The following is a 17893-nucleotide window of genomic DNA, read 5'->3' as shown; positions in this document are numbered from 1 at the left end:
TATTTGAGCATTTTACCATGGAATGCAAGCAGGGGAGGGTGAAGAATATCAAAAACCCTTTGAAAAGACTCTCACTCGCAACTGGTAAAAATAAGTCTTTGTAAATAGAAAACTCATTAAATTCCTTTCAAAAATCGATATCCTTTTTGATACTTTGGATGCATTTTTTTCCTAAAACAAATGATGAAAATTAAATTCAACATTTGCACAAAGCACCATGGATGACAACTTACATTCACAGATAGCAAGCCAGTAGGTTCTCTGAGTGACTTAGCTTAGAGACCTAAATTTATAAAATTGTTAGCATGAATTTGTATTAATCCATGCAACACAAATGTTTTGTTTACATGGTACATGTACTAGTAAATACATATTTAATAAAATCTGTTTTTACATCTATAGGAATATCTGAGAATACTCTAAAGAGAAAAGTTATGCAAGACCCAGTTGATATGGTGGTGGAGGATTTGCAAGTCCCTGCTCCAAAGAAGAAACCTGGACCCGATAGGAAGCTGGATGACTTCGATGCAGACCTGGTGAAGAGGACCATCCATGACATGCAGTTGAAGGGCCAGTACGTTTCATTGCGCCAACTGTCGGATGTTCTGGTAGAAAAGGGAGTCAGGCTCTTCAAGTCTTCATTGGGGAGACTCGTGAAGGATCTTGGGTTCAGGTAAGCACATTAAGACAAATTACTTTGTCATGACGTAAAACTGAAGAGTCATATGCACTCTAGATCTGAAAAAATAAAAATTACAGGTAGACTTTACTTAAGCATATCATGGCCAATTAAACATGCCTCACAGGTCATGACGGTCCTGGAATACCATAGCCCATAGATGGACCTGTCAGTGAGTGTCATGGTTGCATTTAAAGCTTCATTATTGGTGTCTACATCCTAACATGGCAATTGACAATATATCTTGTACTTAAGATGATGTTAAAAATGTAAAATTTTAACAGACTATGATGGACAAAGACCAATGACAATAAAACATTCAAACCAAAATAAAATTATGTGATGAAAAATGATAGGTGCATAACAACATGATATCCATTTTTTCAGGTTCTACAAAGCAGGTTCCAACCAACGCTACATTGGAGATCGGAATGACATCGTAAGTATGCGACATACTTACCTGAGGTCCATTAGGAAGTTTAGAGAGGAGGGTCGTCCTATTGTGTATTTGGATGAGACTTGGTTGAACACCAATCATGTAGCAAGGGGAGATTGGGTGGACTGTCCTAGGACATCTACCTCTGCCTTTGAGTCACATCGTGGAGGTCATGGGCGTTTTGTCCCATCTGGGAAAGGCTCTCGTCTGATAATTGTGGATGCAGGTTCTTCGGCTGTGGGCATGATCCCGGGATCTGCTCTCATTTTCGAGTCGAAAACAGGCAACCAGGATTATCATGAGGAGATGAACTCGGAAAACTTTACGAAGTGGTTCACTGAGCAGTTGCTCCCTAACCTACCGGCTAATTCAGTCATAGTGATGGATAATGCTTCCTATCACAGTCATCTGGATCCTGAGTCTAAGTGTCCGACTTCGTCGACACCAAAGGCCGAGATCCAGTCTTGGCTTGATAGAAAGGGTATCCATTACGCCCCGGGAATGATCAAGGCTGAATTGATCACATTGGTGAAGCAACATAAGCCTCGTCCTAAATATGTTATAGACGATTTGGCTTCAAAGGCAGGTCACACAGTTTTGCGTCTACCTCCCTATCACTGTGAGCTTAATCCTATTGAGTTGGTGTGGGCTGAATTAAAAAGTTTCGTCGCCAGGAGCAATTCCACATTTAAGAAAGATAAAGTGAAGGAACTCTTTAATCAGGCTAGATCAACTTATGGGGTTGAGAAGTGGCGTAAGGTAGAGAGTCACGTGATAAGAGAGGTCGAAGAAAAACTGTGGAAACTCGACGGAGTCCAGGATGAGGAGGTTGCTCCTGTGGTCATAGACTTGACGGACTCGGAAGACAGTGACAGTGACATGGACACAGATTCTGGTGATGACGAAAATGACTCTGACTCTGACGAATTCATGGGCTTCGTTGAGGAGTCTGACAATGAAGTCACTTGTTGCATATGTGGTGATTACAATGCTCCTGGAAAGTCTCGAAAGATTGTTTGGGTTGAGTGTGAGGTGTGTAAGAGGTGGAGTCACCGCATATGTACCAAGCCCTCTCTAAAGTCAGGTAAGTGTGTCCAATGTTGGAACGCTTTGTATGGACTGAATCAAGCTCCTTCATGAGCCTTCCCATGGTCTCTGGAGAACTGCTCCCTTTTAAAGGTAAAAGAAAGAAAATTAATCACTGATTTACACCTAATTTCATAATTAATTTTCAATTTTCAAAAGTGGCGTACCAGTATTCTTTACATGTAGTCCCACATAATTTGGGGGAAAACATATTTGAAAACATCTTAAAGAATATTTTACGTACCGGTAATGTAGCTTATCTTTTGTTATTCTGACAGAAACACAACATTCCAAATATTTTAAAATGTTGTGTCTTTAAGGTCAGACGCGACCTACCTTCAATTATTTTTCGCAGTTTTCGTGGATTGCCTAAATTTTACAGGTTCATGGGGACATAATTTCGTGTATTCTCTTAAACCTACGAAGGAAATATGACTTTATTACCCTTATATATTCATTCGTGGAAGATGTTGATTCGTGGATGAGAGGTACCCACGAATTCAACGAAAATTGAGCCACCACGAAATCTAATGATTCCACAGTATACAATGTATGTATTATTTATTAACGAACTGGTAATTTAAACTTTTTTGGAAATTTTGTATCAGTGATTAGTTTCATTTCTTTATTTATGGGACTGCTATTTATAACTAAGCATCTTTAATTAGTTTTTTTACAGGTAAATATGATAATTGACAAGTATATTTTACCTCTCTTTGAACAATGAGGATTAAATAATATACTGAATACTGTTTGAAATAATTTTTAAAAACTTTAATCCTTCTCTTCAACAAATATTCATTCTTCAAGTTTGTCTCGACTTTCATAATATTTAAAACAGTAAAGTTGTCCATCCAGCACCCAGAGTACTAGTATTGCTCACATAAATAAATATTTTGTATACTTTTTGCTACGAGACAAAATATCATTTGATAAATCATAATTGATGCATCTGAGACCTATTAATATATTTGAATTTTCAAAGGGGTATGGGCCCCTACCTTCTAGATCTGTCTTGTAGCATGATGACTACAAATGAATGATGAATTCAATGTGCTAATAATGCATGCTTGTTTAGGGTGATCAAACATAATACAACTCCCAAATTAATCTACAAATGATTTCTACTTGTACAAATGATCTTTTCCATCCATTGTTAATCTTTTTCATTGATTTCAATGACTATATATATGAAGATGGTAAGTTATAAAAGCAGTCCCAATACTGAACTAGTATACCTGACTTTTGAGAAGTGAAACTTCAACTATTCTTCTTCTGCATGTTATGAATGGCTTCGTCAGCAGATCTTCATCTATAGTATCAATCTTCCTATAGCGATCAGCTCTCTCTTTGTAACAGGGACTTCCATTATAATACCTGTATATATGTTATTCAAGTTCAATCACAATTATGTATTACCAGTAGCTTCCTCCCCACACGTTTTGTAAATTTTGTGATTAATATGAATTTATAAATTAAATTGATTTAATTACATGTAATGACTGTGATGTTGCACATCTGTGATTGGTTGCTTACTTTACAAATACAAGTAACCTCTTTTTGCTTCTTTGTTGTTGAATTTGAAATTGTAAATTTCAATAATAATTATTACATGTAATGGCTGTGATATTTCATATCTGTGATTTGGTTGCTTACTTTATAAACAAAAGTAACCTCATTGTTGATGAATTTGAAATTGTAAATTTCAATTATATTTATCACATGTAATGGCTGTGATATTTCATATCTGTGATTGTTTGCTTACTTTAAAAATACAAGTAACCTCATTTTGCTGCTTTAATTGTTGTTGAAATTGTAAATATCAATTATATTTATCACATGTAATGACTGTGATATCGCATATCTGTGATTGGTTGCTTATTTTATAAAAACAAGTAACCTCATTTTGCTGCTTTAATTGTTGTTGAATTTGCAATTATAAATTTCAATTATAATAATTACATGTAATGACTGTGATATTGCACATCTTTGATTAGTTGCTTAGTTTACAAATACAAGTAACTTCATTCTGTCGCTTTGTTGTTGAATTTGAAATTGATAATTTCCATTATTAATATCACATGTAAAGACTGAGATGCTGCACATCTGTGATAATATAATATCAAACATCTAATTTTAACTTTACATCTATCATTATAAAATATATTGTTAATGATTATCTTTCATGTTATAATGAAAACAAAAGGTTTGATCATGAATGACCTCTGTACAAAATAAACATTATAAAATTATAATTACATTTCTCCTTGTTGTTTTTTTTTTTTTTTTTTTTAAAACTATGTTTAATACTATAACGTAGATGCTGAATGGGATTAATATGGATATTAGCTGTATATTGCAAGTTGCTAAAAATTTTAATAACAATTTCTGCTCTGTATACAGGTACTTGTAGTTCAGCAATATTTTGTCCTATTGATGACTTCTTGAACTAATTTCAATTGATGAATATTCTTGCTGTTCAAAATTTTAAAACAGCTGGCATATTAATATTGATTTAAATTGTTCAGCTTGCTCGAATTAGATGACCTCTGATGTTTGTAATTGGATCTTGCATAAGGCCAAAGTAAAATTATTGTTTGTTAGGAATTGCCTTACACCTCATTGAAATTCCCCTCCCCCATGATGAAATTTTATTTGCGAAAAAGAAGTTTTTATATGGAGATTTTTCTTTTTATCAAAATTTGATAAGATAAATTTCAAATTTGAAAAAAAAATCCCCATCCCCTCTCTCCTGGGTCTAGAAACCTCCATGCGGCAATTCTAAACAAACTTTTTTAAGAATGGCATAAAAAAATATATAATTCTATAACATATTAAAAGAAACTATTTCATTAATGAAATTATATTATCATTTTAAGCCATAAATGGAACAGGAAACAAAATACAGCAGATATCAGATAATTCTTTGGCTTATGGTTGGTAATTTACATGAAACGAATTATCATACATATCTTGGCCTGGTTATTATAACCATTAATAACAGTATAAAATTAAAATAAATAAATACAATTCTATTTTTAAATTTCAAAAGTAAGGTAAAATACATGTTTAGAAATTGAACTAATTAATCAATAAACAATTAAAATTTTAAGCTGTGGGTTAGAGAAAAGCAATGAACAAAATTTCAAGAAGAATGCTCTTTTATAATGCTGATTCTTTGAATGTTTTTCCACCCCTACTTTCATTCACATGATATAATCATTGGCCCACAGATTTACAAGTGTGCCAACGTCAAATTAACAGTAGGTTATTGTCAAGTTTGTGAGGATTTCAATCTATTACTGTTTAATATATTAAGTGATTAATTTAACGGTATGTGTTCAACAAAAACTCACAGGGGTACCCTACTTTCGCTTTCGCACTGCAGATTCATTTATAAACAAGTTACAACTGAAGTATTATGATTGCTCTTATTATCAAACCATTTACGATACATAGAACAAAATATTAACATACCTTTGTAAAAAGCTTTCCAGTTGCGCTGTCAGTGAAACGTTCACAGTCCCAACAGTCACTTATCATGCTTAAAATGTCAGCGCATCGTAACTTATACGTATCGATATATAGGTCATCAGGGACGTACTAAAGACCTGAAATACTAATGACCTGAAAGACCTGAAATTTTATATAATTATAAATGATACTTTTCTAAGATTTTTATCAAATAAATTACTTGTGGGGGTTTAAATCATACTTCCAGGTATAATTTTGTTTAAAAAATATCATAATGACCAGTTATTCATGCAGAAATATGAAAGACCTGAGAATTTGAATTGACCTGAAATTTTCAAATGACCTGAAATTTTAAATGATTGATTCATTTCTATGTTCTGTGTCAATATTAATGTCTATTTGTAAGTTTCTATCATATTTCCAGGTATAGAAGTGTTAAAATATATCATACTGATCAATTATTTATGCAGGAGTACGAAAGACTTGAAAATTTGAATTGACCTGAAAATTTCAAATGACCTGAAATTGTATATAATTGATACATGTCAATATTAATGTCTATTTGTAAGTTTTTATCATATTTCCAGGTATATAAGTGTTAAAATATATCATACTGATCAATTATTTATGCAGGAGTACGAAAGACCTTAAAATTTGAATTGACCTGAAAATTTGAGCTGACCTGAAATTATATATAATTGAAACATTTCTAAGTTCTGTGTCAGTTTTAATGTCTATTTGTGAGTTTTTAATCATATTTCCAGGTATATAAATTAAGTGTTAAAATATATCATACTGATCAATTATTTACGCAGGAATACGAAAGACCTGAAAATCTGGGCTGACCTGAAATTATATATAATTGACACATTTCTATATGTTCTGTATCAGTTTTAATGTTTATTTGTGAGTTTTTATTATATTTCCAGGTATATAAGTGTTAAAATATATTATTTACACTGGTATATGAAAAACCTGAATATTTGAATTGACCTGAAAATTTGGTATCAGGAGAAAACGTACCCAAGAGAAAACGTACCCAGGAGAAAACGTACCCATTCTCCTGGGTACGTTTTCTCCAGGGTACGTTTTCTCCAGCATTCGAAAATTTGGGCTGACCTGAAATATTGTGATGGTGTAGTTGTGTAGGTCATCTAACAGCCCATGTTTCGGTTTGATATATTTTAACACATATAATATATATACCTGGAAATATGATAAAAACTCAACAATAGACATTAAAATTGACACAGAACATAGAAATGTATCAATCATTTAAAATTTAAGGTCATTTGAAAATTTCAGGTCAATTCAAATTTTCAGGTCTTTCATATTTCTGCGTAAATAACAGCTCATTATAATATTTTTCAACACAATTGGAAATATGATGTAAACCCCCACAAAGTAATTTCATTAGACCAAAATCTTATAAAAGTATCATTTATATCAATTATATAAAATTTCAGGTCATTTAAATTTAAATCTTATAAAAGTATCATTTATATAAAATTTCAGGTCTTTCAGGTCTTTCAGGTCATTAGTATTTCAGGTCTTTAGTATGTTCCATGACATCATTAGTTGTACTGCATCACACTCGGATTTATGTTTTCCTGACTTAGAATTTACAAAAGGATAACTAACAGTCTCGCTAAATAGCTAAATTATCATTTATATTTGCACAGATTAAATAAAACATTATGTTTTATTTTTTTTCGATTTATTTTAAAGCGCATGAAAAATAATAACTACTCCCTCGTACGCTTGGCAGCAATGGCCGAAATTAACATTGTAAAGTCCCGTAGACTTTGAAAATCGGCTCATACATAACTAATGGAACATTTATGCGGTCAGTTACCTGTTATTTTGTTTGGAAATTTTTGTTAGCGTTTAATTTTATTCATTTTACTAAAAAATTCTTTAACATTTATTAAAAATTGTCAAAATATCCCGGAACCGAGAACCTGGGACAGACTTTAGACAAACATATAGACCATGCGACAAGTCAACAGGTGGCTGTTTATTTAATGGTTTTGATGCAGGGAACAATATTTAGATAATTATGTACACGAAAATATAATAACGAATGGGGCATTTGGACAGAATAAAATGTTACTCTGTGAGTATAACCACACAACGGGCATTACAAACGATATCGGCCGTCTTACTCCCGTGGTATACGTGTGGTGTATATTACCCGTGTGATAAACCTTTGCTATATCACACGGGTGATGCTATATCAAATACTTCCGGTCGGAACTACTTTTGACACAGCCCCTCGCTTCAACGCTTCTGTGACCTATTTTCGAAGATTTGCTAGTACTTTCAACATAACTATATCTACTACAAAAATTAATGTAAAATTGATTTTGTCAAAGATTTAAATTACAAATATGAAGGAAAACACATAACTGCGTAGAACAGGCGTCGGAACCGGGGGGCTATTGTGAGTGGGGGGGGGGGGGTTAGCCCCCCCCCCCCCCTCAACTTTTTTGCAAAGTTTTCATAACCGTAACCACAAGACCCTTTTTTCTTGTTTGTCAAGATTTTTGATAAATTTAGCCCACTTCCAACTTTCAATTTGCTTTGTGAAGTTTATAAAACTACAAATTACGTTAACTATCAAGGAGTTCATCCTGACGACGCGATGAAAACAGAGCGCTAGCGCTCTGGTTGTGTTTATATACAAGAACTTACCGAAATAATGTTTCATGAGACTTTTATTCCACCACCAGTAAGCATCCTTATTCACTATTTTCAATTAGCCTAGTGTTTCTTTTATTAAACATCATGCATCAACAACTGTTCCTCGTTCGAGTCAATTCAAACTAACGAGCATTCGCAACTTTGTGTATGTCAACAAACTTGATTATTCAAGTCTTCTAATCGGAATTTCCATTTAATCAAGTGAATAAGCTCTAAGAAAAAATATCTAGAGCTAAAAAATTATTTTAAGGTTTATTTCAGTGAAACTTTACAATAAAACAGTTAGATTTATCTCAGGAATGACGTACTAAATTGTATTGCGCAAGGTCACAATAGCCGCATAACACAACGTTGCATCATCGATTTTAACCTTTGAAAAAAAAAACCAATATGGGTCACACAAGGGACTGTCTCAAAAGCTTCATAATATAAATCAAATTGTTTGAGATAAATAGAACATCTATAATTGTGTGATTTTATATTTGCTTTATCCAACTCGTTGAAATGGTTATATTCGCTCGGCAAGCCTCGCGAATATATACACCATTTCAACTCGTTGGATAAAGCAAATATAAAATCACACAATATAGATATCCTCTATATATATATGTATATAATTTTCCAATAAAACAAAACGGTTTATAAAAAAGTGTAAACTGTCCCAAACCATTATTTTACATACTAATAAATATTGAATTCATTCCCCATTAAAACAGTCTATTGAGCTTAAAAAGACATTATATATTGTACAAAATTTAAACGTAACTCAGGAAGATTAAAACGTTTTTGAGGCAGCATTCTTTTACAATATAAGATAACAACTCTGTTACTTTCCGACAGAGTTCTAACCGAAGAGTTTCACCGGAAGACAGTTCGAGTCGTTCGCCGTCAGTCTGACTGTGAGAATGATAGTGTTGCGAAATATATACCCAGCAAGTTCTCACTGATTGGTCTAATCATGCATAATTTCTATTTGGTTCACTGATAATTACTGATTGGTCAAACTGGAGGCATCTGATTGGTTACACACGTGATACATTTCAATCCAGAAGTAAAATCATTACAATATCACATACATACAAGTGACGAAAGTCTTGATATTTAATTACATCAATGAGTAAAAAAATAGCTTTTGATGATAAAAATCAACTAGTCCTTTTTAAAAAAAAAACCCAAAAATTTCTCTCTATTTGTAGTAGCATCTTGATGTCAGGCTCGAGAACGAATCATCAACTGCATCGTCTTCATACTTATCCAAGAGGCATTATAGTTAAACCATGTAACGTACGAAGGATCCGCTTTCTCCGAGTGTACGTACAGTCCATTAGGATTGGCATGGATGCACCAGTTGAACCACCATGCGGCTCTGTACGTTGTGGCACAGTTAACGCTGCTATTGTCGTTATCCTGGTCCGGTGTAGAGAACTTCATATTGTTGTGGTAATTTAGGCTATCCCCTACAATCAGATTTGTAACGCGCTATTTCATTGGCTAGCTTAAAGGGGCATGGTCACAATTTTGGTCAAACATTATTTTTTCGATTTTGATGTTTACAATGCTTTAGTAAGGTTTTTTTAATAGGCAACCAAAATTTGAGTGTCATTTGATGAGTTATGAGCAAGTTACAGAGCTTACAATTCTTCGCTATGTAAACAAAGCGTTTGTTTACATTTCGAATGTTGAAGTGAAAATTCCAGTTTTAAACCTAAAATAAATGGGTTAATCGTTAGGAACTATTTATTTATGCATTAAATGAATAATAAGATAGAAAAACCAGCTTTAAAAAGATTTTTTACTGGTATATTGAACCTATGTAAACAAAAACAGGGCACGAGCCTTGTTTACATGACGAGGAATTGTGAGCCCTGTATCTTGCTTTAAAAAAAATTAGAAATGCATTCCTAAAGCATTTCAAATAATAAAAACAGAAAAATAAGATTTGACTAAAATCGTGACCATGCCCCTTTAAAAAAGTTTACAATTCTAATACCGATATTAAATTATTATTATAATTCCCCCTTACGCTATTTTTCATGATTTTTGAAGTAATCCCTTGTACTTATCTTAATTTGTATAAAAATATATACTAGTATATAGAAAATTTGGTGTACTTTGATATTTTGAGACAACCCCACTAAAACCAGACGGTAAAATTAAGTATTCTTTTTTTTACATATAAGGTAGAAAACGATATTACTTTTTACAGATCATATTACAATTTTAGGAAAATCGCCATCAAAGTATTGTTTTAACCTGCTTCAAAGTGCGGAAAATGAATATTTACCATAAATTCCTAATAGTAAATGTACCTGTATTTTGAGATAGCGCCTAAAAAGAACAGATAAAACTATTGGGTGATGTAAATAAAATATTATAAACATTACAGTTTTGATATACATGTACTCAGTGGGTGAAAACCAAATTTTATCATGTCAAAAATAGTTGACAATTTGGCCAAAATAGTTACATAATGATAACTAGTTATTGTTTGTATATAATTGTAGTAACTTTATGTTTCCCCTGGCATCGTCGTTTGAGATAACATCACTGACATTATAGTCTGTCCTAAGTTATTGCTTCCATCATTTTTTGATGATTTTTGAATAAAAATACACATACCTGTGAAAGAAATACAGTTGAAATCGATAAAAGGAAATATAAAAAAGAAATCTTCATTGAACAATTATCATTTTTCACTCATAAAAGTTCACAGGAACGAAAACAAAGGACTATGTGCGGTTTTATGCATTTTTTGCCCCCAAAATCAAAGTTTTAAAAAGAGCTTTAAAAATAAGGTGAAAGATAGTTAAAATCATATTGGAAATAAAGGTGTAAAAGGTTATCACCACAGTGACGTCATAATGTAGAAATGACGTCATGAAGATTGCATATTTTTGATAAATTGTTGTTTGGTAGCAAAATATGGGTGTTTTCCGATGGTTTTTCGACTGGGAAACATCGAGCGCAGGCTTGCTCAAGTACCATTTTATAGTATAATGTGCATAACTATCTGAAGAAAAATATATGTCAAAATCGCACTTGAGCAGACCTGCGCTCTATACTTCCGAATGCAAAATATAGAGCAAAAATGAGAGTATTTTCATTTGTTTGCAAATTGGCGGGAATTAGGTCATTAAGATGACGTCATAGATAAAATGCGAACAAGCAATGATGACAAAAATTAGGATTAAGGTTTTAGGCATCCTCTATACAATGATTTGTGAAGATTTTATTTTTATACGATATTATTTAAAAATTTGTTGAAATGGGGGGCAGATATTTGACCATACCGCACATAGTCCTTTCTTACGGAGATTTATAATGGGAAATGTTTACATCTTTTCTCCATTCGGAAGTACTCGGGATACCTCGCGCTATTTTTCAACGTTATCATCTGGGCTTTTAAATGGCTGATGCAATGCAAAATCCCCGTAGACTTTCTATTTTTGGATGTGTATTGAAACCAGAAGCGGTAGAGGGGGCGTTTCAAAACAGATAATCTGGACATTTTTATATTAGTCGATGTACGTAGTTTTAACACAAAGGTATTCATGATTATTGAAATACGAAGCAAAAAGTGGTGGAAGCAAGCGAAAACTCAGGACAGAGTATAGTTAGTTTTTATGATAAGTTTCACATAGACTGAAAAAATGAATCCCTAATTCCTGCTTATTATCTTTGTTATGATATAATGCTTCCAGTCTGCATTTCCTATACTTGTGATTCGTACATGAAGAATATATGGATATAAATAATGCTACATAAAGTATTTAAACCATTGTCATAAATGATAACAAATTATTATACACTTCTAGCCTTTGATGTGATAGAGAGTGAAGCGTGAAGAGGGATATCTTCCAGAAATCTCCGTTATGATGTCATAAACGAATGTGCACAAAACGGTCATTTGAATCGTTTAAATTACGTACAGAATATAATGACGAAAGCAAACCCGCGACCTACCTTAATTAACTTCTGTGATGTTGTCACTCGCGTTAAAACTATATCATTCTGCATGGCGTTACTTTTAAGTTTTGTACAATTTATTGTTATTTAAAGAGAAATTTCGTCTAATTTTCTGTTCCTGGTGAATTAAAATTATAAAAAATTAATTCAATTTATTGTATCTACAGAATTTGTATTATGCTCGTATAAACGGAGTAGAAACAAATTACGATTTTTTAAAAACCGCTAAGCACGTTACAAACAAATATTGAATAAATGGAGTACTCATCTGCATTCAAAACGTATATATTTACTCCAAATTTACATACAATTTTTGTCCTCGTCCCCAACAGAAAAGTTGAAATGATAAAAATCTCTCCACGTTAACTCGTAGCTTAGTTTTAATGGAGAACTCACCTGCATTTCCACTGTATCCATTCATCTCTAATTTATATTTACTGGTCTCGTTCCCGACAGAAAAGTTAGAGTATACAGCGTATAACTTTTCTCCGTTAAACCTCTCCATGTCAACTCGCAGCTCTTGTGGTTGCACAGACGAAATTGTATGCAACAGGTCATTTCCTGTGAATTAAAGGGGCATGGTCACGATTTTGGTCAAAAATATTTTTTCGATTTTAATGTTTACAATGCTTTAGTAAGGCATATTTAATAGGCAACCAAAATTTCAGTGTCATTTGATAAATTATAAGCGAGTTACAGAGCTTACAATTCTTCGCTATGTAAACAAGGCGTTTGTTTACATTTCGAATGTTGAAGTGAAAATTCCAGTTTTAGACCTAAAATAAATGTGTTAATCGTTAGGAACTATTTATTTATGCTTTAAATGAATAATAAGATAGACAAACCAGCTTTAAAAAGATATTTTCCTGATATATTGAACCTATGTAAACAAAAACAGGGCATGAGCCTTGTTTACATGACGAAAAATTGTGAGCCCTGTATCTTGCTTAAAACTCAACGACTGGCACCCAAATTTCATTTGATTATTAGAAATGCTTTCCTAAAGCATTGCAAATAATAAAAACAGAAAAATAAAATTTGACCAAAAGTGTGATTATGCCCCTTTAATATAATGAATTTGATATTTATGAATATAAACGATGTTCTTGCAATAGTATAAAAAAAGTGCCAAGAATTTTTTTTGAAACGCTTGTATGGTTTCAATACCCGGCTAAAAATACATCGTCTACGTGGATTTTTTTTTTATTACAAACGATATCCCAGATGATAGCGTTATAAAATGCACGAGGTGTATTCAGTAGTTCCGAATTGAGAAATGTCCACATTTCCCATTACATCTCTTTTTAAGTTACAAAATTTTGTCCTTTAAATTGACAACTATATTTTTTGTTAAAAATCGTTTAAAATTGACGTATACAATAACTTGGACTCAGTACAAGTACATATACCTTGGTAAAACATAATAATGAACTGGTTAAAATAGTGTGTCCTTTTTTCTTCCAGACTCTACGAATATACTGTGTGGTGTGGAAATACCACATACATGTGTACATTTATATTCTGAATTAAATAAATGTCTTGTTGGCGAAGGAAGTGTTCGTAGGCTTCTGTGAATTTTAATATGTATACATTAATTCACCTCTTATTGGAAATGCACGTAAAATATTAAGCAACATTGTCATTACCTTTGCTATCCAAGGGTTTCTGAGCCGCACCGGTCCTCACGTTCGTGAAGAGCGGCACGGATCAGAAACATTGGGATAGCGACGAATCATTGCCAATAATGACAAGAGATACGTCCCTTCCCTTTAGTAATGTACACAGAAAATTAATATACCAAATAATAATGCTGAAGTTCTTAGGTTGTTTGTTCATTTCCACCACCTATATATTTTGTGATAAGTAGACCTCATTTTTCACAAAACAATTTCCGTTGCAAATAGTTTGACATAAACAATAATTTGACAAGACCACCTGCTAAGAGATATACAAATTGCAATGTTTATGCAACTGCATTAAATACGAAAGACGAATAGGGCCACATAAAAAAAATATTTTTATCTCGTAATTACGAGAAATGATCTCGTTATTACGAGTTAATTATCTCGTTATAACGAGAAAAGATCTCGTTATTACGAGAAAAGATCTCGTTATTACGAGTTAATTATCTTGTAATTACGAGAAAAGATCTTGTTATTACGAGAAAAGATCTCGTTATTACGAGAAAACATCTCGTTATTACGAGTTAATTATCTCGTTATAACGAGAAAACATCTCGTTATTACGAGTTAATTATTTCGTTATAACGAGAAAAGATCTCGTAATTACGAGAAAAGATTTATATAAATAGTGCATTTATGAAAACACCTTTAAGTCGACTGATTCACTCTTTTTCTTTCCATAAACGTTAATTCAATTCTGATTAATGTTTAAATAACACCGGACATTATTCATTAATTTTTAAATAAAATGATCGGATTTGACATTTAACTAATATGAATAAGTGGAAAGAACTTCATGTAATTCTCATTTCATTTTATATATTATAATCCCACTCCAAAGTAAATACCAGGTAGCTCTTGTCGTAAAAACACAATTCTATTGTTACAGTTGACTTTAATGACTATGTAGTTTCAATCATTGATATACAGGATTTACCTGAATTGTGTTCATACACAACTTATATTTATAATTGTATATTGAAAATAATTTGATTTTGTATATCAACATTTTGGAGTCTGAAAACAAATTACATGTATCCTTCTAATCAATATATAGCTCAATCAATTCATCAATCAACCTGCTTTGCTCCTTCTTCTGAAATTTCGTTGATACTGATTGGTCCGATTTTATATCAAATTTTGTTTACGCCACTAAGCGATGATTATGCCAAGTATGTGTATGTTAAAAGACATTGCAGTAGTTCATACACTTGACATAAAGAGAATAGAATAATGAAACGCACCATTTTGAAAAGATCTTTTCTCGTAATAACGAGATCTTTTCTCGTAATTACGAGATAATTAACTCGTAATAACGAGATCTTTTCTCGTTATAACGAGATAATTAAGTCGTAATAACGAGATCTTTTCTCGTAATTACGAGAAAATTAACTCGTAATAACGAGATCTTTTCTCGTAATTACGAGATAAAAATATTTTTTATGTGGCCCTATTCGTCTTCCGTAATTAAACCGTTTGATTTTGAGAAAAAATATCTTCAAAGATACTTCAAAACTTTTTTATGAAGAAAACTTTTGACCCGTGCCGACCTTTTTTTACCGGTACGTAGTCACCGTTTAAACACATTTCATATTTATCGATTATGTTAAGAAAAGACCATATAACATAAATTGTTTCCCTCTTTTTCTTCAAATATGACAAAAATTTATTATCCATTTACACTACCTGATAAATTCTCAGCCATCAATGAAAGAAAAATTGCATACATTTTAAATGCGCACCCATCTTTACTAGTGACAATAGAAAACGATGTCATTGGTAAGCGGTGCTTTTATTACTTTTTTCATTAGTATTGGTTATATATGTAGTTTTATTTTATTTTTATTTAAAAATTGTGGCAAAAATATTTTTGGATGCATAAATATTAAATGTAAATGTGACTTCCATGTGCTCGTGGACATGCATACTTATTTGTTTACCTTTTTTGGAAAGAATAACAATTAGACATTTGATTTCAGCATATAAACAGGTTATCGTTTTAATTGATGAAAGGTTTCCTTTAATGCCATCACTTTAAGTATGCAAATTTCACAGTCATGCAATTTTGACTCGGCTACTCTTATTTGAATCAAAACAAACTCAAGGGTCATAAACTGGAATTTGTTTTATCATATCTACGTATTCTTTGCTTGTATGATATAAGTTTACAGTTGTGTGTGCATAGCTTGTTACTTTCTAGTTATATCATAAATTAAAATGAGAATAGTACCAATCCAATACTCATGATCAGCAAATCCAAACCCGTTCTTGTATTCCGTCCAGTTACGGTAAAAGTCCACCGATCCATTAACTCTCCTCTGAATCACCTGTGAAAAGTTTTCCAAAATCAGCAATTGGAAATTCTAAATACAAAAAAGATTGATAAGTGATTAAGGAACAACGAGAGAAGAAGAGGGAGATATTACCGTCCAGCCTCCATTGTCAGTGGTCATACCACAGTAGACGGGCTTCATTTTATCTAATACATCCACGATGTTGTATACGCCATCTTTTTCTCTTGTTTTTGGGCATCTCGTCAAAATGTCAGCACAATCGGTACCTGAATTTGACATATCAGTGTACACGTTGTTATATCTGTGCGTGAATCAACATTTTTACAGATCGAACTGAATTAACGTATGATATATGTGCAGTGCATACCCGATATTAGGATTCGATGACATTCGACTGCATTTTTAGTTACAATCTCAATTCTTGTGTTGATTTTCGCCTTCAAATTGCTTTCGATTTCTTCTAACTTCTGTAGTAGCATTTTTTCAACACTATGCTGTAGTTCGTTTTTAATTAAGTATATTGCTGAATTCAGTGAGTTCTGCTGCCTATCATCCAAATCATCAAATAGAACTTGTTCCTTCGTTGATTTCATCAACAAGATCCAAATAAAAAGATTGTAATGTCTTCCCATAGCTGAGCTATCCCCGAGGTCGTGCTTATTTTACTGTTTTAAAGAATTTTATAAAATTCAATGTGATAAATCAGCACATAATGAACAAGAAAGATGTAATCAACAGAATATTAATTAAAGTATATCTTCAATAAACGTGTTGTAACATAATTTTAAATGCTACACTGTTGTTGATATTTGATCAACAAATTGAATAAATATATCACTTTTATATATAAAAAAAAAAGACAACACAACATATTTGTTGTAATGAAATGTAATTATATTGCGAATAATTAGATTAGCTAATCCTCTGATGTCAGCAATTCATTTCTTCTTAGTATACTACAGTTTTCTGTGGTGTATCTGTATTAGTTTTTCTGATAGATCACTCTTTTAAAATAAAAAAAAGAGTCGCAAAAATAAGAAAATTGTATGTATTATTTACAAATTCATGTGCTTCATGAAGTTGAATGAACTCAACAATTACTGTAATGTTTAAAAGCAACTATGAAATTATTTAAAGAACAATGATAATTTTGTCACTGCTCACTCAGCCACTCAAGGCCTGAAATGAACTATACAATAATTAAAAACTGATCTTTAAGATATTTGGAAGAGTAGTGGATCCATTTTTTTACTCGCTCATTGTGATCACTTTTGCAAAGCCAAATGGCTTTTATTTCCTAACTGCTATTTCTGACCTATGACCTGTTCGAGACATAATTTCCTGCTCTTTCCTTTTCTTGCCCGAGTAATTGATAAACTTCCTTCCAGTGCGATTTTCTTCATTACTTACTTAGTCCTCTTCGTTCCTTGTGGAGCATACGGCTCTACAGTCGCTCTCCATCTCACTCTGTTTTGGGCTGTTCTTTTTGCCTCATTCCAGGTTTTCCCAATGTTTCTTAGTTCTTTTAATCTTGTTCTTTTCCAACTGTGTAGTGGTCTCCCTTGTTTTCTCT

At 32.4% G+C, this 17893-nt stretch overlaps 1 protein-coding gene and 1 pseudogene across 2 annotated transcripts; one reads left to right on the top strand and one right to left on the bottom strand.

The window, feature by feature from the left end:
* Positions 1-2284, top strand: LOC128190668 (uncharacterized). Of its 2 annotated transcripts, XM_052862798.1 has the most exons (3): positions 1-84; positions 403-673; positions 1067-2284. In XM_052862798.1, exons 1-3 carry the CDS (start codon positions 18-20, stop codon positions 2253-2255), a joined length of 1527 nt encoding a protein of 508 aa, XP_052718758.1. In that variant the 5' UTR covers positions 1-17; the 3' UTR covers positions 2256-2284. The 2 variants fall into 2 exon arrangements, with proteins under 2 accessions (XP_052718758.1, XP_052718757.1); XM_052862797.1 differs by lacking the exon at positions 1-84 and having other exon boundaries at positions 324-673.
* A 6828-nt stretch (positions 2285-9112) lies between these two features.
* LOC128189558 (fibrinogen-like protein A) lies at positions 9113-16957 on the bottom strand (annotated as a pseudogene).
* Between the last annotated feature and the right edge of the window lie 936 nt (positions 16958-17893).

This window comes from Crassostrea angulata, chromosome 6, assembly GCF_025612915.1.
Source record: "Crassostrea angulata isolate pt1a10 chromosome 6, ASM2561291v2, whole genome shotgun sequence".
Taxonomy (NCBI): domain Eukaryota; kingdom Metazoa; phylum Mollusca; class Bivalvia; order Ostreida; family Ostreidae; genus Magallana; species Magallana angulata.
This window is presented reverse-complemented; position numbering and strand designations above follow the sequence as displayed.